Raw genomic sequence first — 23188 nt, 5'->3', positions numbered from 1 at the left:
CCTCCGCCACCGTGACGGCCTCAGCCAACGTCCCCGGCGCCGAGGCCGAAGGGGCCGGCTGGAAGGTGGAGAAGCCCTCCCTCAAAATGCCCAAAGCTGACATCAAAGCTCCCAAGGTGGACATCAGCCTCCCGTCCGTGGACGTCACCCTTCCCAAGGCCAGCGTCGACCTGCAGGCGCCCGAGGCATCCCTCACCCTGGAAGGGGAAGCCAAAGCCCCAGAGAAGGAGGCCACAAAGACCAAGGACGGCAAGTTCAAGATGCCCAAGTTCGGCATGCCTTCCTTTGGCTGGTCCAGCAGCAGAGAGGCCAAGGCCACCGTGGCCGCTGATGCGGACGTCAGCCTCAAGGAGCCCCAAGTGACGGTGCCCTCGGGAACCGCCGAAGTCGACGTGACCCTGCCGGCGGCCGACATCCAAGCGCCCGCCGTGGAGGTGACCGTCGAGACGGCCGCCGCAGGAGAGGGCGAGAAAGGTCGATTCAAGATGCCCGACGTCAAGATGCCCAGCGTCAAGCTGCCCAAAGTCAAAGCTCCGCACGTGCAGGTCAGCCTGCCCAAGGCGGAGGTCTCCCTGCCCAAAGCCCAGGCCGAAGTCCAGGAGGGCGAAGTCGCCCTGCAGGGCCCCGATGCCGAAGGCGGCCTGGAGGTGGCTGCCGGCAAAGTGGAGGGCGGTGGCATGAAAATACACATGCCCAAAGTCAAGGTGCCCGGCGTGGCCTTCTCCAAGCCGACCGTCAAGGCTCCCAAAGTGGAGGCGGACGTCAGCCTGCCCAAAGTCGACGCCAGCCTCCCAGAGGCTGAGCTCAAAGCCGGCGACGCCGACATCAGCATCGCGGCCCCCGACGTCAAGCTGCCCTCCGTCGAAGGCTCCCTGGAGCTCCAGGCGCCCGACGTAGACCTCAAAGTGCCCTCTGGCGAAGGCTCCCTTGAGGGAGCCGAGCTGGAAGCCACGGGCCTGAAAGGGAAGCTGAAGCTGCCCAAGTTTGACAAGCCCAAATTCGGAGTGTCGCCTCCCAAGGTGGAAGGGCTGGAAGGCGAGGTCAGCCTGCCCAGCGCAGACGTCGACATGCCCTCCGCCACCGTGACGGCCGCAGCCGACGTCCCCGGCGCCAAGGCCGAAGGGGCCGGCTGGAAGGTGGAGAAGCCCTCCCTCAAAATGCCCAAAGCTGACATCAAAGCTCCCAAGGTGGACATCAGCCTCCCGTCCGTGGACGTCACCCTTCCCAAGGCCAGCGTCAACCTGCAGGCGCCCGAGGCATCCCTCACCCTGGAAGGGGAAGCCAAAGCCCCAGAGAAGGAGGCCACAAAGACCAAGGACGGCAAGTTCAAGATGCCCAAGTTCGGCATGCCTTCCTTTGGCTGGTCCAGCAGCAGAGAGGCCAAGGCCACCGTGGCCGCTGATGCGGACGTCAGCCTCAAGGAGCCCCAAGTGACGGTGCCCTCGGGAACCGCCGAAGTCGACGTGACCCTGCCGGCGGCCGACATCCAAGCGCCCGCCGTGGAGGTGACCGTCGAGACGGCCGCCGCAGGAGAGGGCGAGAAAGGTCGATTCAAGATGCCCGACGTCAAGATGCCCAGCGTCAAGCTGCCCAAAGTCAAAGCTCCGCACGTGCAGGTCAGCCTGCCCAAGGCGGAGGTCTCCCTGCCCAAAGCCCAGGCCGAAGTCCAGGAGGGCGAAGTCGCCCTGCAGGGCCCCGATGCCGAAGGCGGCCTGGAGGTGGCTGCCGGCAAAGTGGAGGGCGGTGGCATGAAAATACACATGCCCAAAGTCAAGGTGCCCAGCGTGGCCTTCTCCAAGCCGACCGTCAAGGCTCCCAAAGTGGAGGCGGACGTCAGCCTGCCCAAAGTCGACGCCAGCCTCCCAGAGGCTGAGCTCAAAGCCGGCGACGCCGACATCAGCATCGCGGCCCCCGACGTCAAGCTGCCCTCCGTCGAAGGCTCCCTGGAGCTCCAGGCGCCCGACGTAGACCTCAAAGTGCCCTCTGGCGAAGGCTCCCTTGAGGGAGCCGAGCTGGAAGCCACGGGCCTGAAAGGGAAGCTGAAGCTGCCCAAGTTTGACAAGCCCAAATTCGGAGTGTCGCCTCCCAAGGTGGAAGGGCTGGAAGGCGAGGTCAGCCTGCCCAGCGCAGACGTCGACATGCCCTCCGCCACCGTGACGGCCGCAGCCGACGTCCCCGGCGCCAAGGCCGAAGGGGCCGGCTGGAAGGTGGAGAAGCCCTCCCTCAAAATGCCCAAAGCTGACATCAAAGCTCCCAAGGTGGACATCAGCCTCCCGTCCGTGGACGTCACCCTTCCCAAGGCCAGCGTCGACCTGCAGGCGCCCGAGGCATCCCTCACCCTGGAAGGGGAAGCCAAAGCCCCAGAGAAGGAGGCCACAAAGACCAAGGACGGCAAGTTCAAGATGCCCAAGTTCGGCATGCCTTCCTTTGGCTGGTCCAGCAGCAGAGAGGCCAAGGCCACCGTGGCCGCTGATGCGGACGTCAGCCTCAAGGAGCCCCAAGTGACGGTGCCCTCGGGAACCGCCGAAGTCGACGTGACCCTGCCGGCGGCCGACATCCAAGCGCCCGCCGTGGAGGTGACCGTCGAGACGGCCGCCGCAGGAGAGGGCGAGAAAGGTCGATTCAAGATGCCCGACGTCAAGATGCCCAGCGTCAAGCTGCCCAAAGTCAAAGCTCCGCACGTGCAGGTCAGCCTGCCCAAGGCGGAGGTCTCCCTGCCCAAAGCCCAGGCCGAAGTCCAGGAGGGCGAAGTCGCCCTGCAGGGCCCCGATGCCGAAGGCGGCCTGGAGGTGGCTGCCGGCAAAGTGGAGGGCGGTGGCATGAAAATACACATGCCCAAAGTCAAGGTGCCCAGCGTGGCCTTCTCCAAGCCGACCGTCAAGGCTCCCAAAGTGGAGGCGGACGTCAGCCTGCCCAAAGTCGACGCCAGCCTCCCAGAGGCTGAGCTCAAAGCCGGCGATGCCGACATCAGCATCGCGGCCCCCGACGTCAAGCTGCCCTCCGTCGAAGGCTCCCTGGAGCTCCAGGCGCCCGACGTAGACCTCAAAGTGCCCTCTGGCGAAGGCTCCCTTGAGGGAGCCGAGCTGGAAGCCACGGGCCTGAAAGGGAAGCTGAAGCTGCCCAAGTTTGACAAGCCCAAATTCGGAGTGTCGCCTCCCAAGGTGGAAGGGCTGGAAGGCGAGGTCAGCCGGCCCAGCGCAGACGTCGACATGCCCTCCGCCACCGTGACGGCCGCAGCCGACGTCCCCGGCGCCAAGGCCGAAGGGGCCGGCTGGAAGGTGGAGAAGCCCTCCCTCAAAATGCCCAAAGCTGACATCAAAGCTCCCAAGGTGGACATCAGCCTCCCGTCCGTGGACGTCACCATTCCCAAGGCCAGCGTCGACCTGCAGGCGCCCGAGGCATCCCTCACCCTGGAAGGGGAAGCCAAAGCCCCAGAGAAGGAAGCCACAAAGACCAAGGACGGCAAGTTCAAGATGCCCAAGTTCGGCATGCCTTCCTTTGGCTGGTCCAGCAGCAGAGAGGCCAAGGCCACCGTGGCCGCTGATGCGGACGTCAGCCTCAAGGAGCCCCAAGTGACGGTGCCCTCGGGAACCGCCGAAGTCGACGTGACCCTGCCGGCGGCCGACATCCAAGCGCCCGCCGTGGAGGTGACCGTCGAGACGGCCGCCGCAGGAGAGGGCGAGAAAGGTCGATTCAAGATGCCCGACGTCAAGATGCCCAGCGTCAAGCTGCCCAAAGTCAAAGCTCCGCACGTGCAGGTCAGCCTGCCCAAGGCGGAGGTCTCCCTGCCCAAAGCCCAGGCCGAAGTCCAGGAGGGCGAAGTCGCCCTGCAGGGCCCCGATGCCGAAGGCGGCCTGGAGGTGGCTGCCGGCAAAGTGGAGGGCGGTGGCATGAAAATACACATGCCCAAAGTCAAGGTGCCCAGCGTGGCCTTCTCCAAGCCGACCGTCAAGGCTCCCAAAGTGGAGGCGGACGTCAGCCTGCCCAAAGTCGACGCCAGCCTCCCAGAGGCTGAGCTCAAAGCCGGCGACGCCGACATCAGCATCGCGGCCCCCGACGTCAAGCTGCCCTCCGTCGAAGGCTCCCTGGAGCTCCAGGCGCCCGACGTAGACCTCAAAGTGCCCTCTGGCGAAGGCTCCCTTGAGGGAGCCGAGCTGGAAGCCACGGGCCTGAAAGGGAAGCTGAAGCTGCCCAAGTTTGACAAGCCCAAATTCGGAGTGTCGCCTCCCAAGGTGGAAGGGCTGGAAAGCGAGGTCAGCCGGCCCAGCGCAGACGTCGACATGCCCTCCGCCACCGTGACGGCCGCAGCCGACGTCCCCGGCGCCAAGGCCGAAGGGGCCGGCTGGAAGGTGGAGAAGCCCTCCCTCAAAATGCCCAAAGCTGACATCAAAGCTCCCAAGGTGGACATCAGCCTCCCGTCCGTGGACGTCACCCTTCCCAAGGCCAGCGTCGACCTGCAGGCACCCGAGGCATCCCTCACCCTGGAAGGGGAAGCCAAAGCCCCAGAGAAGGAGGCCACAAAGACCAAGGACGGCAAGTTCAAGATGCCCAAGTTCGGCATGACTTCCTTTGGCTGGTCCAGCAGCAGAGAGGCCAAGGCCACCGTGGCCGCTGATGCGGACGTCAGCCTCAAGGAGCCCCAAGTGACGGTGCCCTCGGGAACCGCCGAAGTCGACGTGACCCTGCCGGCGGCCGACATCCAAGCGCCCGCCGTGGAGGTGACCGTCGAGACGGCCGCCGCAGGAGAGGGCGAGAAAGGTCGATTCAAGATGCCCGACGTCAAGATGCCCAGCGTCAAGCTGCCCAAAGTCAAAGCTCCGCACGTGCAGGTCAGCCTGCCCAAGGCGGAGGTCTCCCTGCCCAAAGCCCAGGCCGAAGTCCAGGAGGGCGAAGTCGCCCTGCAGGGCCCCGATGCCGAAGGCGGCCTGGAGGTGGCTGCCGGCAAAGTGGAGGGCGGTGGCATGAAAATACACATGCCCAAAGTCAAGGTGCCCAGCGTGGCCTTCTCCAAGCCGACCGTCAAGGCTCCCAAAGTGGAGGCGGACGTCAGCCTGCCCAAAGTCGACGCCAGCCTCCCAGAGGCTGAGCTCAAAGCCGGCGACGCCGACATCAGCATCGCGGCCCCCGACGTCAAGCTGCCCTCCGACGAAGGCTCCCTGGAGCTCCAGGCGCCCGACGTAGACCTCAAAGTGCCCTCTGGCGAAGGCTCCCTTGAGGGAGCCGAGCTGGAAGCCACGGGCCTGAAAGGGAAGCTGAAGCTGCCCAAGTTTGACAAGCCCAAATTCGGAGTGTCGCCTCCCAAGGTGGAAGGGCTGGAAGGCGAGGTCAGCCGGCCCAGCGCAGACGTCGACATGCCCTCCGCCACCGTGACGGCCTCAGCCAACGTCCCCGGCGCCGAGGCCGAAGGGGCCGGCTGGAAGGTGGAGAAGCCCTCCCTCAAAATGCCCAAAGCTGACATCAAAGCTCCCAAGGTGGACATCAGCCTCCCGTCCGTGGACGTCACCCTTCCCAAGGCCAGCGTCGACCTGCAGGCGCCCGAGGCATCCCTCACCCTGGAAGGGGAAGCCAAAGCCCCAGAGAAGGAGGCCACAAAGACCAAGGACGGCAAGTTCAAGATGCCCAAGTTCGGCATGCCTTCCTTTGGCTGGTCCAGCAGCAGAGAGGCCAAGGCCACCGTGGCCGCTGATGCGGACGTCAGCCTCAAGGAGCCCCAAGTGACGGTGCCCTCGGGAACCGCCGAAGTCGACGTGACCCTGCCGGCGGCCGACATCCAAGCGCCCGCCGTGGAGGTGACCGTCGAGACGGCCGCCGCAGGAGAGGGCGAGAAAGGTCGATTCAAGATGCCCGACGTCAAGATGCCCAGCGTCAAGCTGCCCAAAGTCAAAGCTCCGCACGTGCAGGTCAGCCTGCCCAAGGCGGAGGTCTCCCTGCCCAAAGCCCAGGCCGAAGTCCAGGAGGGCGAAGTCGCCCTGCAGGGCCCCGATGCCGAAGGCGGCCTGGAGGTGGCTGCCGGCAAAGTGGAGGGCGGTGGCATGAAAATACACATGCCCAAAGTCAAGGTGCCCAGCGTGGCCTTCTCCAAGCCGACCGTCAAGGCTCCCAAAGTGGAGGCGGACGTCAGCCTGCCCAAAGTCGACGCCAGCCTCCCAGAGGCTGAGCTCAAAGCCGGCGACGCCGACATCAGCATCGCGGCCCCCGACGTCAAGCTGCCCTCCGTCGAAGGCTCCCTGGAGCTCCAGGCGCCCGACGTAGACCTCAAAGTGCCCTCTGGCGAAGGCTCCCTTGAGGGAGCCGAGCTGGAAGCCACGGGCCTGAAAGGGAAGCTGAAGCTGCCCAAGTTTGACAAGCCCAAATTCGGAGTGTCGCCTCCCAAGGTGGAAGGGCTGGAAGGCGAGGTCAGCCTGCCCAGCGCAGACGTCGACATGCCCTCCGCCACCGTGACGGCCGCAGCCGACGTCCCCGGCGCCAAGGCCGAAGGGGCCGGCTGGAAGGTGGAGAAGCCCTCCCTCAAAATGCCCAAAGCTGACATCAAAGCTCCCAAGGTGGACATCAGCCTCCCGTCCGTGGACGTCACCCTTCCCAAGGCCAGCGTCGACCTGCAGGCGCCCGAGGCATCCCTCACCCTGGAAGGGGAAGCCAAAGCCCCAGAGAAGGAGGCCACAAAGACCAAGGACGGCAAGTTCAAGATGCCCAAGTTCGGCATGCCTTCCTTTGGCTGGTCCAGCAGCAGAGAGGCCAAGGCCACCGTGGCCGCTGATGCGGACGTCAGCCTCAAGGAGCCCCAAGTGACGGTGCCCTCGGGAACCGCCGAAGTCGACGTGACCCTGCCGGCGGCCGACATCCAAGCGCCCGCCGTGGAGGTGACCGTCGAGACGGCCGCCGCAGGAGAGGGCGAGAAAGGTCGATTCAAGATGCCCGACGTCAAGATGCCCAGCGTCAAGCTGCCCAAAGTCAAAGCTCCGCACGTGCAGGTCAGCCTGCCCAAGGCGGAGGTCTCCCTGCCCAAAGCCCAGGCCGAAGTCCAGGAGGGCGAAGTCGCCCTGCAGGGCCCCGATGCCGAAGGCGGCCTGGAGGTGGCTGCCGGCAAAGTGGAGGGCGGTGGCATGAAAATACACATGCCCAAAGTCAAGGTGCCCAGCGTGGCCTTCTCCAAGCCGACCGTCAAGGCTCCCAAAGTGGAGGCGGACGTCAGCCTGCCCAAAGTCGACGCCAGCCTCCCAGAGGCTGAGCTCAAAGCCGGCGACGCCGACATCAGCATCGCGGCCCCCGACGTCAAGCTGCCCTCCGTCGAAGGCTCCCTGGAGCTCCAGGCGCCCGACGTAGACCTCAAAGTGCCCTCTGGCGAAGGCTCCCTTGAGGGAGCCGAGCTGGAAGCCACGGGCCTGAAAGGGAAGCTGAAGCTGCCCAAGTTTGACAAGCCCAAATTCGGAGTGTCGCCTCCCAAGGTGGAAGGGCTGGAAAGCGAGGTCAGCCGGCCCAGCGCAGACGTCGACATGCCCTCCGCCACCGTGACGGCCGCAGCCGACGTCCCCGGCGCCGAGGCCGAAGGGGCCGGCTGGAAGGTGGAGAAGCCCTCCCTCAAAATGCCCAAAGCTGACATCAAAGCTCCCAAGGTGGACATCAGCCTCCCGTCCGTGGACGTCACCCTTCCCAAGGCCAGCGTCGACCTGCAGGCGCCCGAGGCATCCCTCACCCTGGAAGGGGAAGCCAAAGCCCCAGAGAAGGAGGCCACAAAGACCAAGGACGGCAAGTTCAAGATGCCCAAGTTCGGCATGCCTTCCTTTGGCTGGTCCAGCAGCAGAGAGGCCAAGGCCACCGTGGCCGCTGATGCGGACGTCAGCCTCAAGGAGCCCCAAGTGACGGTGCCCTCGGGAACCGCCGAAGTCGACGTGACCCTGCCGGCGGCCGACATCCAAGCGCCCACCGTGGAGGTGACCGTCGAGACGGCCGCCGCAGGAGAGGGCGAGAAAGGTCGATTCAAGATGCCCGACGTCAAGATGCCCAGCGTCAAGCTGCCCAAAGTCAAAGCTCCGCACGTGCAGGTCAGCCTGCCCAAGGCGGAGGTCTCCCTGCCCAAAGCCCAGGCCGAAGTCCAGGAGGGCGAAGTCGCCCTGCAGGGCCCCGATGCCGAAGGCGGCCTGGAGGTGGCTGCCGGCAAAGTGGAGGGCGGTGGCATGAAAATACACATGCCCAAAGTCAAGGTGCCCAGCGTGGCCTTCTCCAAGCCGACCGTCAAGGCTCCCAAAGTGGAGGCGGACGTCAGCCTGCCCAAAGTCGACGCCAGCCTCCCAGAGGCTGAGCTCAAAGCCGGCGACGCCGACATCAGCATCGCGGCCCCCGACGTCAAGCTGCCCTCCGACGAAGGCTCCCTGGAGCTCCAGGCGCCCGACGTAGACCTCAAAGTGCCCTCTGGCGAAGGCTCCCTTGAGGGAGCCGAGCTGGAAGCCACGGGCCTGAAAGGGAAGCTGAAGCTGCCCAAGTTTGACAAGCCCAAATTCGGAGTGTCGCCTCCCAAGGTGGAAGGGCTGGAAGGCGAGGTCAGCCGGCCCAGCGCAGACGTCGACATGCCCTCCGCCACCGTGACGGCCTCAGCCGACGTCCCCGGCGCCGAGGCCGAAGGGGCCGGCTGGAAGGTGGAGAAGCCCTCCCTCAAAATGCCCAAAGCTGACATCAAAGCTCCCAAGGTGGACATCAGCCTCCCGTCCGTGGACGTCACCCTTCCCAAGGCCAGCGTCGACCTGCAGGCGCCCGAGGCATCCCTCACCCTGGAAGGGGAAGCCAAAGCCCCAGAGAAGGAGGCCACAAAGACCAAGGACGGCAAGTTCAAGATGCCCAAGTTCGGCATGCCTTCCTTTGGCTGGTCCAGCAGCAGAGAGGCCAAGGCCACCGTGGCCGCTGATGCGGACGTCAGCCTCAAGGAGCCCCAAGTGACGGTGCCCTCGGGAACCGCCGAAGTCGACGTGACCCTGCCGGCGGCCGACATCCAAGCGCCCGCCGTGGAGGTGACCGTCGAGACGGCCGCCGCAGGAGAGGGCGAGAAAGGTCGATTCAAGATGCCCGACGTCAAGATGCCCAGCGTCAAGCTGCCCAAAGTCAAAGCTCCGCACGTGCAGGTCAGCCTGCCCAAGGCGGAGGTCTCCCTGCCCAAAGCCCAGGCCGAAGTCCAGGAGGGCGAAGTCGCCCTGCAGGGCCCCGATGCCGAAGGCGGCCTGGAGGTGGCTGCCGGCAAAGTGGAGGGCGGTGGCATGAAAATACACATGCCCAAAGTCAAGGTGCCCAGCGTGGCCTTCTCCAAGCCGACCGTCAAGGCTCCCAAAGTGGAGGCGGATGTCAGCCTGCCCAAAGTCGACGCCAGCCTCCCAGAGGCTGAGCTCAAAGCCGGCGACGCCGACATCAGCATCGCGGCCCCCGACGTCAAGCTGCCCTCCGTCGAAGGCTCCCTGGAGCTCCAGGCGCCCGACGTAGACCTCAAAGTGCCCTCTGGCGAAGGCTCCCTTGAGGGAGCCGAGCTGGAAGCCACGGGCCTGAAAGGGAAGCTGAAGCTGCCCAAGTTTGACAAGCCCAAATTCGGAGTGTCGCCTCCCAAGGTGGAAGGGCTGGAAGGCGAGGTCAGCCTGCCCAGCGCAGACGTCGACATGCCCTCCGCCACCGTGACGGCCGCAGCCGACGTCCCCGGCGCCAAGGCCGAAGGGGCCGGCTGGAAGGTGGAGAAGCCCTCCCTCAAAATGCCCAAAGCTGACATCAAAGCTCCCAAGGTGGACATCAGCCTCCCGTCCGTGGACGTCACCCTTCCCAAGGCCAGCGTCGACCTGCAGGCGCCCGAGGCATCCCTCACCCTGGAAGGGGAAGCCAAAGCCCCAGAGAAGGAGGCCACAAAGACCAAGGACGGCAAGTTCAAGATGCCCAAGTTCGGCATGCCTTCCTTTGGCTGGTCCAGCAGCAGAGAGGCCAGGGCCACCGTGGCCGCTGATGCGGACGTCAGCCTCAAGGAGCCCCAAGTGACGGTGCCCTCGGGAACCGCCGAAGTCGACGTGACCCTGCCGGCGGCCGACATCCAAGCGCCCGCCGTGGAGGTGACCGTCGAGACGGCCGCCGCAGGAGAGGGCGAGAAAGGTCGATTCAAGATGCCCGACGTCAAGATGCCCAGCGTCAAGCTGCCCAAAGTCAAAGCTCCGCACGTGCAGGTCAGCCTGCCCAAGGCGGAGGTCTCCCTGCCCAAAGCCCAGGCCGAAGTCCAGGAGGGCGAAGTCGCCCTGCAGGGCCCCGATGCCGAAGGCGGCCTGGAGGTGGCTGCCGGCAAAGTGGAGGGCGGTGGCATGAAAATACACATGCCCAAAGTCAAGGTGCCCAGCGTGGCCTTCTCCAAGCCGACCGTCAAGGCCCCCAAAGTGGAGGCGGACGTCAGCCTGCCCAAAGTCGACGCCAGCCTCCCAGAGGCTGAGCTCAAAGCCGGCGACGCCGACATCAGCATCGCGGCCCCCGACGTCAAGCTGCCCTCCGTCGAAGGCTCCCTGGAGCTCCAGGCGCCCGACGTAGACCTCAAAGTGCCCTCTGGCGAAGGCTCCCTTGAGGGAGCCGAGCTGGAAGCCACGGGCCTGAAAGGGAAGCTGAAGCTGCCCAAGTTTGACAAGCCCAAATTCGGAGTGTCGCCTCCCAAGGTGGAAGGGCTGGAAGGCGAGGTCAGCCTGCCCAGCGCAGACGTCGACATGCCCTCCGCCACCGTGACGGCCGCAGCCGACGTCCCCGGCGCCAAGGCCGAAGGGGCCGGCTGGAAGGTGGAGAAGCCCTCCCTCAAAATGCCCAAAGCTGACATCAAAGCTCCCAAGGTGGACATCAGCCTCCCGTCCGTGGACGTCACCCTTCCCAAGGCCAGCGTCGACCTGCAGGCGCCCGAGGCATCCCTCACCCTGGAAGGGGAAGCCAAAGCCCCAGAGAAGGAGGCCACAAAGACCAAGGACGGCAAGTTCAAGATGCCCAAGTTCGGCATGCCTTCCTTTGGCTGGTCCAGCAGCAGAGAGGCCAAGGCCACCGTGGCCGCTGATGCGGACGTCAGCCTCAAGGAGCCCCAAGTGACGGTGCCCTCGGGAACCGCCGAAGTCGACGTGACCCTGCCGGCGGCCGACATCCAAGCGCCCGCCGTGGAGGTGACCGTCGAGACGGCCGCCGCAGGAGAGGGCGAGAAAGGTCGATTCAAGATGCCCGACGTCAAGATGCCCAGCGTCAAGCTGCCCAAAGTCAAAGCTCCGCACGTGCAGGTCAGCCTGCCCAAGGCGGAGGTCTCCCTGCCCAAAGCCCAGGCCGAAGTCCAGGAGGGCGAAGTCGCCCTGCAGGGCCCCGATGCCGAAGGCGGCCTGGAGGTGGCTGCCGGCAAAGTGGAGGGCGGTGGCATGAAAATACACATGCCCAAAGTCAAGGTGCCCAGCGTGGCCTTCTCCAAGCCGACCGTCAAGGCTCCCAAAGTGGAGGTGGACGTCAGCCCGCCCAAAGTCGACGCCAGCCTCCCAGAGGCTGAGCTCAAAGCCGGCGATGCCGACATCAGCATCGCGGCCCCCGACGTCAAGCTGCCCTCCGTCGAAGGCTCCCTGGAGCTCCAGGCGCCCGACGTAGACCTCAAAGTGCCCTCTGGCGAAGGCTCCCTTGAGGGAGCCGAGCTGGAAGCCACGGGCCTGAAAGGGAAGCTGAAGCTGCCCAAGTTTGACAAGCCCAAATTCGGAGTGTCGCCTCCCAAGGTGGAAGGGCTGGAAGGCGAGGTCAGCCTGCCCAGCGCAGACGTCGACATGCCCTCCGCCACCGTGACGGCCGCAGCCGACGTCCCCGGCGCCAAGGCCGAAGGGGCCGGCTGGAAGGTGGAGAAGCCCTCCCTCAAAATGCCCAAAGCTGACATCAAAGCTCCCAAGGTGGACATCAGCCTCCCGTCCGTGGACGTCACCCTTCCCAAGGCCAGCGTCGACCTGCAGGCGCCCGAGGCATCCCTCACCCTGGAAGGGGAAGCCAAAGCCCCAGAGAAGGAGGCCACAAAGACCAAGGACGGCAAGTTCAAGATGCCCAAGTTCGGCATGCCTTCCTTTGGCTGGTCCAGCAGCAGAGAGGCCAAGGCCACCGTGGCCGCTGATGCGGACGTCAGCCTCAAGGAGCCCCAAGTGACGGTGCCCTCGGGAACCGCCGAAGTCGACGTGACCCTGCCGGCGGCCGACATCCAAGCGCCCGCCGTGGAGGTGACCGTCGAGACGGCCGCCGCAGGAGAGGGCGAGAAAGGTCGATTCAAGATGCCCGACGTCAAGATGCCCAGCGTCAAGCTGCCCAAAGTCAAAGCTCCGCACGTGCAGGTCAGCCTGCCCAAGGCGGAGGTCTCCCTGCCCAAAGCCCAGGCCGAAGTCCAGGAGGGCGAAGTCGCCCTGCAGGGCCCCGATGCCGAAGGCGGCCTGGAGGTGGCTGCCGGCAAAGTGGAGGGCGGTGGCATGAAAATACACATGCCCAAAGTCAAGGTGCCCAGCGTGGCCTTCTCCAAGCCGACCGTCAAGGCTCCCAAAGTGGAGGTGGACGTCAGCCCGCCCAAAGTCGACGCCAGCCTCCCAGAGGCTGAGCTCAAAGCCGGCGATGCCGACATCAGCATCGCGGCCCCCGACGTCAAGCTGCCCTCCGTCGAAGGCTCCCTGGAGCTCCAGGCGCCCGACGTAGACCTCAAAGTGCCCTCTGGCGAAGGCTCCCTTGAGGGAGCCGAGCTGGAAGCCACAGGCCTGAAAGGGAAGCTGAAGCTGCCCAAGTTTGACAAGCCCAAATTCGGAGTGTCGCCTCCCAAGGTGGAAGGGCTGGAAGGCGAGGTCAGCCTGCCCAGCGCAGACGTCGACATGCCCTCCGCCACCGTGACGGCCGCAGCCGACATCCTTGGCGCCAAGGCCGAAGGGGCCGGCTGGAAGGTGGAGAAGCCCTCCCTCAAAATGCCCAAAGCTGACATCAAAGCTCCCAAGGTGGACATCAGCCTCCCGTCCGTGGACGTCACCCTTCCCAAGGCCAGCGTCGACCTGCAGGCGCCCGAGGCATCCCTCACCCTGGAAGGGGAAGCCAAAGCCCCAGAGAAGGAGGCCACAAAGACCAAGGACGGCAAGTTCAAGATGCCCAAGTTCGGCATGCCTTCCTTTGGCTGGTCCAGCAGCAGAGAGGCCAAGGCCACCGTGGCTGCTGATGCGGACGTCAGCCTCATGGAGCCCCAAGTGACGGTGTCCTCGGGAACCGCCGAAGTCGACGTGACCCTGCCAGCGGCTGACATTCAACCACCTTCTTTTGAAGTTGTCATAGATTCTTCTGGAAAAGGCGATGACTTGGTTAAAACAAAATCTTCTATATTTAAAATCCCGAAGGTTTCACTTTCTAAAAGTTCCAAAGCTGAGATGCTGAGTCCGTCTGCTGTTGATGTTTCTCTGTCAGAAAACGTTTGTTGTTCTGTAGCAGAGGAATCTCCTGCTGTTGTTTCAGGCAGCACTGAATCTAAGGTTCTTCTTGACAATAAGGGAGATAGTGCCTCTAAAAATACTAAATTCAGAATTCCTAGCTTGGGTTTCTCCAAAGTTGATATCAGTTCTTCTAAAATTGAACAGGAATCTCCATTACCAAAAGGGGTTATTACTCTTACTAAATATAAAATTAATGTAGCAGAATGTGAATCAACAGTATCATCTCTTGCTGATGAGAATCTTTCAGTAACAGATTTTGAATTTGTAAATGAAGATGGTTCTTTGGAACAAGGAACTCTGAAGCCAGGAGTTAAAACACCAGCTGCTGAAATATCTTTACATGATACAGAGATTACAGTTAAAATTCCTAAATTTCGAAAACCAAAATTTGGAATTTCTTGGTCTAAGGGAAAACCATCAGAAACTGATGTTGGTTCCAAAGTGGAATCTGAAATTTCCAAGGGTAGAATAACATCTTATATGACTGATGCTGATATTGAAAAAACAACTTCAAGCCTTGATGCTGAATTAGATGTAAATATTCACAAGCTTGAATCTGTTCTGGATGCACCAAAGCTGGATGTCAGTCTCCCATTAATGGAAGTTACCACGCCAAAATTAGAAGTGGATATTCGTGGCCCAGATATAGAGTGTAAGGCAGAACAGGAAGTAGTTTCAGGAGAGAAAGACAATGAGGAGAAAGAAAACAAATTTAAAACATCAAAATTCAAACTACCTTCATTTAGTTGGTCGCCAAAGAAAGAAGCTGTTGCTCCTTCTGAAGATGAGGGACATCAGGAAGAACTCACCTCAGATATTCAGATAATTGAAGGCTCCCTTGAGGTGAAGAGTCCTGACACAAGTGTTGAAAGAACACCCAGTGAAATTGCTGTGGGTGATGTAGAAACAAAAATTGAAGGTCCTGAAGGGAAAATAAAAATGCCTAAATTCCATATCCCAAAGTTGGGAATTACACATTCAAAAGGGAAAGTTTCAGAAAAGGATGTAAGCAAATCCAAATCAGAAGTCAAGGTTCCCCAACTAAAAGCAACAGTAGAAATAGCTGACATTGCTGTTGAAGCACTAAATTTGGAGGTGGCATGTGGTGCAGGAACAGAAACTTACAGTCCTAAAATCAAAATGACCAAAGATGACAATAAGGCATCAGAGGCTGATCTTCACCTCCCATCAACTGACATTTCTATTCCAAAACCAGACAGTGATATTCAAGATTTAGAGGCAGGACTAAAAATCAAAGGGGAAATAAAGCAAGATGGAGAGGGAGAAGAGAAAGAAGGACATTTCAAAATGCCAAAATTTAAACTTCCGTCCTTCAGTTGGTCACCAAAGAAGGAAGCAAGTGTTAAACCAGATTCCGCAGCAAATTTGGAGGATCCTAAACTTGTTACAGTGTCAGCCAGTATAGACACAGAAGTGAGAGGAACTGCAACTGATGATCAAGGTACTGGACCAGCCCTTGATCTGGAAATATCTGCAGGAAAAGGTGAACAAAAAAGTCCAATTAAAAAGCCTCAATTCGTCATGCCTAAAATTTCACTCTCCAAGATCAAGGTTCCTAAATCTCAGACACATTCACCAAAAGTTGAAGCTGATGCTTCTGTTCCTAAAACAGAAAGAGAGGCTGATGATTCAATACAGATACCTGATATAGAAAGAAGTCATTCCAAAAGGACAGAAGAAGGGGCACAAATAAGCATTAAACTGGATGATGTTAAGATCCCTACTGTGGACTTTTCCAAAAAAGAAACGGGAGCTTTCCAGACTGAAATGGGAGTCAGCTCAGCAAAGATTGAAGCTGCTCTGCCTTCCTCAGAAGGGAGTTTTCAACAGGTTGTCCTAAAATCAAGTTCTACCAATGAAGATACCATCCAAAAAACAGGTATTAAGTTACACAAAGGAGAAGCTTCAGTTGAACTGAGGAGCCCTGAAATAGCAACAGAAATATCATCAGTTGTGGATGAAAGAAAGATGAAATTGGAAGGTCCTGAAGGGAAGATTAAAATGCCCAAATTTCAGAAGCCAAAGTTTGGAATCTCCCTAACAAAAGGGAAGGGCCCAGAAACAGAGGTCAGGTCTCCAAAAATAGAAGCTGAGCTACCCCAGCTAAAAACGACAAACGAAATTGCTGACATTGTTGTGGGAGTTCCAGCATCAGAACTTACATCTGATATGTCAGATCCCAGATTAGGTGTTTGTAAGACAAAAACACCCCAAGTTCCGACAGCTGGCATTGAAGCTCCAAAGGGAGACATAAGCCCCAAGTCTAAACAGATGACAGAGGGAGCTATTGAGAGCCTTGAGGAGAAAGAAATCAAATTAAAAGAACATGAAATAAAAGCTGAAGAAGTTCAGACAGAAGAACATCAGGGGTGGTTCAAAATGCCAAAATTCAGAATGCCTACATTTGGAAGGACATCCTTAAAGGAAAAAAAAGGTGATGCTGATCCTGAAAAAAGTATGGAAAAAGCTCGGACAGGCATTCCCTCTGCTGAAGTACAAACTGAAACAAGTGTTCCTGAAAATACCTTCTCATTACCACATGCACTTGCTGAAATTACTATTGGAAAAGAAGGGATTCCAAAATTAGGGGATACTGTGATGAGTTCTGATGTTAGCTTGCCAAAGGTGGAAGGAGATACTCCATTATCTGCAGAAGTAACAGATAGTAAAGTGAATATTCCAAAAACTGAAACTTATGCAGACATAGTTAAACGTGGTACTGAAGGACAAACAATGCACGCTTCAGAATTCACAGCGTCTTCAGCAGAATTGTCTAAATCATACGTAAGTACTTCAGAAATTACTGATGACAACAGCTTAACAAATAGGTTTCCTACCTGTACTCTGACTCTTGAAGAGCAAAAAGTCAAATCACAGGATATGAAAGTCCCAAAGGTAGAAAGTTCCACTAAGCTAGAGACTTCAGGAGCAGGATGTAAACCATCAGCAGCTGAAATTACTCTGAAAGCAACACTAGAGAAAATAGATGTTAGCCTTCCAAGGGAAGTGCTAGATATTCAAAATCAAGAGCCAGGAAAGATAAAGGCTGAGATGAAAACTATAGGAAAGGACAGCGAAGGAAGCGAATTAAAAAGACCTACATGTGAATGGTCTACAACAAAGGGATCAGAAGAGGGTGCTTATGTTACAGCTAAACTGGAAGATCTGAAGGTAGAAGTTCCAACACTGAAGATGGATGTTAAAATTGCCAGAGTAGATCCTGAAATGAAATTTCAAGTGAAAACTGTTGAAAAGGACATGTCTGCAGGGGTGGAAGTGCAAGTAGAAGATGGAGCAGAAACAAGTAAAATTAAAATACACAAGTTTAAGATTTCAAAGTTCGGAGTGTTGCATTCAGAAGTGAAGGATTTTGAAAATGATATCAATTTGCCAAAGTCAGGAGCTGATTCAGTATCTAAAACTGAACCAGGCACAGCAGAAATGCAGTTTCAAAAATCAGAAGGATCTGTTGGCCTGAAAAGTCCAGCTCTAGATCATGTGGAAGCATCTGACAGAATAACAATGGAAACAGTAGACAAATCACAGGGTGGCCCAGAAGTAAATATAAAATTTCCCAAACTAAAAATACCAAGATTCACTTTCAAAGCTCTCCCAACTGAAGCTGATGTTTCAGTGTCAACAGTGGTAACAGATCCAAAGGGATCTAGTGCTGACATTGAAGTAGTGCAACTGCAAGCAAGCTCTGCTGTACCTGAAGGAACACCAGAGGCTCTAGAGGGTGGCATTCAAAAAGCAAAAAGCAAAATTCTCACACTGACAGAACCTGACATTAAAACAGCACAGATGACTACTACCATAGAGTCCTCCCTTTCAAATGCAAGACAAGACGTTCATTGGTCATATATAGACGGCCAAGAAGTGAGTGAGAAAGTAGAACCTGAACATGTTGCTATTGAAAGGTGTGAGATTTACACTACTGAAATACTGAAAGAATCAGAGATTCTCTCATCAGAAGTCAAAACTGCTAGTTTGGGATTCTCATTGCTCAAGGTAAAGTTACCTGAATCACATAGCAACTTAGAGGTGCTAGTCCAGCAGCCATTGTCAACAGAAGCTGATTCAGTGAGCAAACCTAAAGGTGCTGATGAAAGCTTTGGAGTAGCAGCACAGAGGACTGGCAGTGCTGAACTTAAACTATCTGACAAACTACATGGTGGGCCTGAAGAATCTAGTGGAGAAATAAGTTTGCCAAAGTTAAAAACACTTGCTGTTGAAGTAAAGCCTTCCAGTAAACTTGAAGAGAGTTGTTCTGATAAGTCACCAGAAGGAATAACTGCAGGTCCTCTCTCTAAGGATGTGGATGTAGCTGAAGGACTAGAAGATGAAAAAAAAGACATAGCAAATGAAAAAGAGAAGACTGATAGTAAAAGATCTCCTGGAAGATTCAAATTTTGGGTTCCAAGTATTGGCTTTTCATCTTCCGGTGATGAAACAAGCACAGATGCAAAAATAGAAGTAAAAAAGTCAGTTCCAGAAGATGTGAAACCTTCTGACACATTAGATAATGATTCTTCTAAGCAAACTGAAAAAACTGGATGGTTTAGATTTCCCAAGCTTGGTTTCACATCTCCTTCCAAAAAGGCTAAGACTGTTGCCAAAGAAGAGGTGGGTCATAAAGAGGGAAGAATCTCAGATGAAGACAGCCCGTCAGATAGACCTGATGTATTTTTTGATGCCCAAGAAAGCTTATCACCTAAAGAAACAACAGAGGGTGAAAATGTTGAAAGTGGTGTGGCCTCACCCAGTGTTCCAGTTTCTCGAACCATCGTGACATCTTCAGCAAGAACTGAACTAATCTTGTTGGAAGAAGGAAAAGGTAGTCAACCTGGAGATAAAACCAAATGAAGACTGTCTTTTCTCATACCTCAATGAAAATCTACATGTACAGAAAAGAATGTTTTCTTAATGCTCTCATAACTGAATATTAAACAAACCCCCAAGCTGATATTCATTTAAACAGCTGAAGAGAATTTACCACATTTAAATTTTCAGTACATGGATGTGCTGTACTCTGTGCTAGTAAAAATACTGATTTCTTCAAATCTACCCCAAAGGCAGCAATTACTACAGGTACTGAGGAGCCCTTATTCTTTAGAAAAGTCTGAAAAGATACCTGAACCACGAAAGTAAGCCATGGAAAAACTCCATGATAGCAAAAAGACTTGTTAAATAGGCTTCTCAAAACCACACTGATTATGTTTAGACTCGGGATTGTTTCCAGGATTGGGTATAAACTAGTACTACGAGAAATATACTTACGTGTTTAGATTTTGGACATTTCTGACTTACTTTTGCTTTCTTATTAAAATATTTTTTTTTTACTTTTTTCTTTTTTTTTTTTCCAGCTAAGGTAATATGTGTATTCCACAAGCATTTTGAAATGCAAAATAAAACCAAAATACTAGTGTAGAGAGACTAATGCTTTACCTCTTCCTCTCTTCTAATTTTTTATTGTTGTGGTGGGTCATATTTAGCCTTAAAAGAATTAAACAAACAAACAAAAAATACAAGAGAATAAATTCAAGATCGAAACCTATATAACTAATTCACAGTTTTAAGATACGAAAATAAAACATGATGATGAAGAATAATTATGAAAATGTGGATAAATAAATTTTAATGTATATATTTACTGGATAGTTAAATGCACAGAACGATCTGCCACACTGGTGGAATTGCTTCAAAGATTTTCTGGAAAAGGAGATGTATATAATTATTTGCTTCTTTGTTTATATTAGTGCTTCTCTCAAGTGCACAACAAAAACCAGAGTGCATATGCGACAGCCTTCACATGTATCATTAAAACACTGTCTGTATTCTTAATTCACAATAAACTCACCATAGGAATAATAACTGGAGTAGCGTGAGTTACTGATAGTGCTGTTAGTATTTTCTGATTCTGAAAATCCCAGCTTACATTTGCAAAAGTTTTGAATATACCCCACTAACTACTGAAGTGGCTGTTTAATGACAGCACAGTTTCTAAATACGGTGCTAATGGAGACTTTCCACTCATTACAGTTCTGAGTTTTATAGATTTGCATATGCAGACAATGCTTCGGTACAGTAGTTTTCTCATCCTGTGTTTTCTTTCTCCATATTCTACTTAGCACAAGGAAAGCAGACACAGCAAAACCTTTAGAAACTGGGTAGTAAAGGAAGTGTATGTGGTTGTCTGTCTGCAGCCTGAGATGTTCTTCATTTCTGTATCTTTGTGATAGGCTTAAACATTCTAAAGAGAACTCTAATTATCCCTGAAGAGACTGTTCACACAGGTGTTAGGCACGTATCATTTATTTGGATCATGTAACATTTCCCTGCAGTTTCCCTAAGTGTGAAAGTTATTGTCTGATAGACCCCAAATTACCACATCAGACAGCAACAGCATGTACCAGGACTGGGGAAAGTGTTGTGATCAAGACAGAAAAATTGAGTCTAGAAAGTGGTAGTGCATGTAATAAAGGACATCCCATTCTAACAGCAGCTCACACCTGCCTGCAAAGCAGCTTTTGCATAAAATGTTTCTTGGGTAATATCCATTTGCTTAAACCCACAAAAAGGAATCTGCCTGGACAGTAGTGAATGTAGGAGTCTGTTGCAAATATGACAGAATCAAGTAAATTAATACTGATGTCTGAGACAGTAATGACCACAAAGAAATAATCACTACAAAGTTTTTAAAAGATGAATGAAATAGTTAAAGGAAGATCAGTAGAGAAAAGAAGCAGCAATGAAATCTTCTTCCAAATAGGCTACTGTCAGCTTCAGAAAAAAATGAAGGTTAGCAGAAGAGCAACCAGGTTGACAAGGTATTACTCAAGGATCTGACCACAATAGCTGAGAACAGAGCTCAAAAATGTGCAAGGAACACAGACACAGACCTGCAGAACATAGACATTTTGTCAACAGGGTAATTCTGACCCCATCTGCATACTTAATTTGAGATGCTCAGGTTGTTCGACTGCAGTAGCTTGTCTTGATTGCTGCTACTTATTTTTTAACTTCTGAAAAAGTGGGATGCTCAATTAAACATCTATGTGCAGTTACCAGTCAAGCAAACATACAGCTGTAATTTGACATGCAAAAGAAGGTATAAATGCATTAAAAAGAGCGTCTATTACAGGCCACCAGATCAGGGTGAGGAAGTTGATGAGGCCTTCTACAGACAGCTGAGAGCAGCCTCACTGTCACAGGCCCTGGTTGTGGTGGGGTATTTTAACTTCCCTGATGTTTGTTGGAAGGACTACTCGGCCGGCCAGCCGCAGTCTAAGAGGTTCCTCCAGTGCCTTGATGATAACTTTCTGTTGCAAATACTGGAGGAGCCAACTAGAAGAGGTGTATTGCTGGACCTCATCCTCACTAACAAGGAGGGTCTGGTTGAAGCGGTAACGGTTGAGGGCTACCTTGGTTGCAGCAACTATGAGATGGTGGAGTTCAGGATCTCATGTGGTAGGAGCAGGATAGCAAGCAGAATTGCAACCCTGGATTTCAGCAAAGCAAACTTTGGCCTTTTCAGGCAATTGCTAAGGGAAATCTCATGGGCAAGGCTGCTTGAAGGTAAATGGGCCCAAGATAGTTGGTTAGTGTTCAGGGACTGTTTCTACCAGGCAAAAGATCAGAGCATCCCAACACGTAGGAAGTCAAAGAAGGGAGCCAGGAGATCTGCGTGGTTAAACAGGGAGCTGCTGCGCAAGCTCAAGGGGAAGAAGAGAGTTCATAGATCATGGAAGGAGGGGTTGGCAACTGGGGAGAATATAAGGCTGTTGTCAGAGGGTGTAGGGAGGCAACTAGGAAAGCTAAGGCCTCCTTAGTATTAAACCCGGCGAGAGGGGTCAAGTACAACAGGAAGAGCTTTTTCAAATACGTGGCAGATGAAACTAACACCAGAGGCAATGTAGACCCACTGATGAACGAGGTGGGTGCCCTGGTGACAGAAGATACAGAGAAGGCAGAGTTACTGAATGCCTTCTTTGTCTCTGTCTACTCTGCAGGAGGCTGTCCTGAGGAGCCCCATACCACTGAGGCCCCAGAGGAAGGCAGGACAATGGAGGAGTTTGCCTCAGTTGATGAGGACTGGGTTAGGGAGCAGTTAAGCAATCTGGACGTCCATAAATCCATGGGTCCGGATGGGATGCATCCGCAGGTGCTGAGGGAGCTGGCTGAGGTCATTGCTGGATCGCTCTCCATCATCTTTGCCAAGTCTTGGGAAACAGGAGAGGTGCCTGGGGACTGGAGGAAAGCAAATGTCACTCCAGTCTTCAAAAAGGGCAAGAAGGAGGACCCAGGTAACTCTAGACCGGTCAGCCTCACCTCCATCCCTGCGAAACTGATGGAATGACTTATCCTTGGTGCCATCTCAAGGCATACCAGGAATAAGAGGTTCATTAGAGGCAGTCAACATGGCTTCACCAAAGGGAAGTCATGCTTGACCAACCTCATTGACTTTCATCAGGACATAACAAGATGGATGGGTGATGGCAGAGCAGTGGACGTGGTCTACCTTGACTTGAGTAAGGCATTTGACACAGTCTCCCACAGCATCCTCACAGCTAAACTGGGGGAGTGTGATCTGAATGAACGGGTAGTGAGGTGGGCTGCAAACTGACTGAAGGGAAGAAGCCAGAGAGTCATGGTCAATGGGGTGGAATCGAGTTGGAGGCCTGTATCTAGCACAGTGCCTCAAGGGTTGGTGTTGGGGCCTATATTATTCAATGTATTCATCGATGATTTGGATGAGGGAATAGAGTGTACTATCAGCAAGTTTGCCAGCGACACCAAGCTGGGAGGAGTGACTGACACTCCAGAAGGCTGTGCTGCCATCCAGAGACCTGGACAGGCTGGAGAGTTGAGCAGGGAAAAATGTAATGAAATATAACAAGGGAAAGTGTAGAGTCTTACCTCTGGGTAGGAACAACCCCAGGTTCCAGTATAAGTTGGGAAATGACCTATTAGAGAGTAGCGTAGGGGAAAGGGATCTGGGACAGCAGGATGACCATGAGCCAGCACTGTGCCCTTGTGGCCAGGAAGTCCCATGGCATCCTGGGGTGTATTAGAAGGGGGGTGGTTAGTAGATCGAGAGAGGTTCTCCGTCCCCTCTACTCTGCCCTGGTGAGACCACATCTGGAATATTGTGTCCAGTTCTGGGCCCCTCAGTTCAAGAAGGACAGGGAACTGCTGGGGAGAGTCCAGCGCAGGGCCACAAAGATGACAAAGGGAGTGGAGCATCTCCCGTGTGAGGAAAGGCTGAGGGAGCTGGGTCTCTTTAGCTTGGAGAAGAGAAGACTGAGGGGTGACCTCATTAATGTTTACAGATATATAATGGGTGAGTGTCACAAAGAAGGAACCAGGCTCTTCTCAGTGACAACCAATGATAGGACAAGGGGCAATGGGTACAAACTGGAACACAAAAGGTTCCACTTAAATTTGAGAAGAAACTTCTTCACAGTGAGGGTGACAGACACTGGAACAGACTGCCCAGGGAGGTTGTGGAGTCTCCTACTCTGGAGTAATTGAAGACCTGTCTGAACACCTTCCTGTGTAACCTCATCTGGGTGTTCCTGCTCCGGCAGAGGGATTGGACTGGATGATCTTTCGAGGTCCCTTCCAATCCCTAGCATTCTGTGATTCTGATATAGAGACACTCCCACCACAGTAATTTCTTGCATTAATACATGAATACATATTTATTGGTTGAT

At 55.1% G+C, this 23188-nt stretch overlaps 1 protein-coding gene across 1 annotated transcript in view; it reads left to right on the top strand.

The window, feature by feature from the left end:
* AHNAK2 (AHNAK nucleoprotein 2) overlaps positions 1–19346 on the top strand; it is a 61295-nt gene extending 41949 nt beyond the window's left edge. The window contains exon 8 of the mRNA XM_071808624.1: positions 25–19346. Coding sequence (XP_071664725.1) covers positions 25–18338 — 18314 coding nt within the window. The 3' untranslated portion in view covers positions 18339–19346. The remainder of the gene's footprint in view (positions 1–24) is intronic.
* The last annotated feature ends 3842 nt before the right edge of the window (positions 19347–23188 follow it).

Source organism: Patagioenas fasciata, chromosome 5, assembly GCF_037038585.1.
Source record: "Patagioenas fasciata isolate bPatFas1 chromosome 5, bPatFas1.hap1, whole genome shotgun sequence".
NCBI lineage: Eukaryota > Metazoa > Chordata > Aves > Columbiformes > Columbidae > Patagioenas > Patagioenas fasciata.
This window is presented reverse-complemented; position numbering and strand designations above follow the sequence as displayed.